The 2,253-nt window shown below is 47.4% G+C and overlaps 1 protein-coding gene across 2 annotated transcripts in view; it reads left to right on the top strand.

The window, feature by feature from the left end:
- Efr3b (EFR3 homolog B) overlaps positions 1-2,253 on the top strand; it is a 74,527-nt gene that overhangs the window by 66,202 nt on the left and 6,072 nt on the right. For both annotated transcript variants that reach the window (XM_021179469.2, XM_029484966.1), the window contains exons 18-19: positions 1,141-1,268; positions 1,967-2,058. In XM_021179469.2, the coding sequence (XP_021035128.1) occupies positions 1,141-1,268; positions 1,967-2,058 (220 nt within the window). The remainder of the gene's footprint in view (positions 1-1,140; positions 1,269-1,966; positions 2,059-2,253) is intronic.

Raw genomic sequence — 2,253 nt, 5'->3', positions numbered from 1 at the left:
GGTCATGATGAGTCAGCTGGGGGGTCATGATGAGTCAGCTGGGGGGTCATGATGAGTCAGCTGGGGGGTCATGATGAGTCAGCTGGGGGTCATGATGAGTCAGCTGGGGGGTCATGATGAGTCAGCTGGGGGTCATGATGAGTCAGCTGGGGGTCATGATGAGTCAGCTGGGGGGTCATGCTGCACAGGAAGTAATGCACCTCCAGGAGCTTTGGGCAAACCCAGGCGTGTACATCCTAGAGGCGCCATCCCAATAGGACCTCGCCTTCAGATGCTGCTGTGGGCCAGTATCACTCCAACATGACAGTGATGTCAGCAAGGATAGTATGGAACAAAAGGTGTCCAACAACAAGACTTAGCCTTCTAAACTGTGGCTGCCACACACTAACTGCAGGAGAGTGGTGGTGTTGGGGTAGGGCTGTCTGTCTGTAGTTCAGTGACAGAGCATTTGCCTAGCATGCATGCATCCTGGGTTGAATCCCACTCAGAGCATCACAAAAGAAAAAGATTCAGAAAGTCTGTGTTGCTTTGAAAGAATATTTAGTGTGAAATGGTTATTAAATAATAGATGAATAAAGTCAGTCACAGGCTGATGAGATAGATCAGTTGATAAATTGCTTGTTTCTATTATACATATGAAGTTTGATTCCCCAGAAACCATGTTGTTAAGAAAAGAAAAGGAAAAGCCAAGTGTGATAGCAGGTGGTTTGTCATCCAGTTCTGGAGACAGGGTGACTGTCAGGTATCTGAGCTCACTGGCTAGCCAGCCTAGCTTACTTGGTGAACTCAAGGACACTGAGAGACCCTGTCCCAAACCAAAAGTGTAACACAGCCCAACACTGACCTCTGGTCTCTACACATCTGAGTACACATGATGTATGCACACCTGTACACACATACACACCAAAATTAATCACAAAACAGTGTGCTAGGAAAGGGAACATTTATATGTAGGCCTACACGTATTCAACTGAAGGATTCTGCATAAAATAACAGCAGGTGTCCCTGGGAAAAGGACCAGGGCATTTTCTTCTATTTTGCTGTCATTTTGCATACTGAATGTGTTGCTATTGTGATAGAGCCATCCAGAGATTGTTCTAGCTGCCCACAGTTTTCCTCTGACTCTTCTTTGTCTTTCAGGCTGTCTCAGAATCTAGATGGTGTGGTGATCGAGTTTCTCTTCCGCCAGAGCAAAATCAGTGAGGTCCTGGGAGGCAGCGGCTACAATTCAGACAGGCTCTGTCTGCCCTACATCCCTCAGCTGACAGGTATGAGCTCTAGACCAGGCTTCTAATCTACCTCTGCCTTTCCTGCCAGGCGAGAGCCCCAGGATAAAGGGGTGTGGCCTCCTGAACCCCTTGTGGTGCCATCTTAGATGTTGCATAAGAGCTGAGAGACATAGCAGAATCTATGGTGAGATCCTGACTCCCACACGCCCCCTCTTCAGTTTAGGATCTCAGAAAGCCCATGAGATAACCTGGCTTGTGAAGGGCTGGTTCAGAGCATTGGGAAGAACACACAGAACCAGAGATCCATCTCAGAATGTCTCTGCTACTTCCTCTTTTAAAACACCTTTGGCAAGTCTCTGGAAACCCCTGAGTTACATGACTACAAAATTGCCTCATTGGAGGGTTTATATGGAGGTGTATGGAACAATGAAGGCAGATGCATTTAGGGAACGCTGCGTGTGTGACCGTTACTGCCGCCCTGAGCGGATGGTACAAGCTGTGCTAGTTGAGAATGAGATATGCTTCATAAATGGTTCAAAAAACTCTTAGCCCTAAGAAGCAACCTGAAGATCCTAACAGTGGGTGGAGGAGGCCCACAGCAGCCAGAAGGTTCTGGAAACTGCAGGTGTAGCCTAAGTGTGTCTCGAGCCAGTGAGGGCTGTGGTGGGTAGGACCAGGGGCTTAGCCCTGGCTTTGCAAGGCCTGGGAACCCCAGCGTCTGGTGCCCTCTTTTCCAGATGAAGATCGCTTGTCCAAGAGGAAGAGCATTGGCGAGACCATTTCCCTTCAGGTAGAGGTGGAGTCCAGGAACAGCCCAGAAAAAGAGGAGGTGAGTGTTCTTGTCAGTACTTGGGTGCTAAGTGCTCCCTGCCCTTTACAGTGCATTAAAGAATCTGTGGGAATTAGTTTCTCATGTAAATCCACTTTCTTACTGACTCTTATCATGCAGACATGTTTAATATTTCCAGCTAGACGATTTATTACTATTCTTCTATCATGAGACTATCATTAAAAAAAAAAAAAA

This window comes from Mus caroli, chromosome 12 (genome assembly GCF_900094665.2).
Source record: "Mus caroli chromosome 12, CAROLI_EIJ_v1.1, whole genome shotgun sequence".
Taxonomy (NCBI): Eukaryota; Metazoa; Chordata; class Mammalia; order Rodentia; family Muridae; genus Mus; species Mus caroli.
Note: the sequence above shows the minus strand (reverse complement) of the source record. Positions and strands in the feature narration are given on the sequence as shown.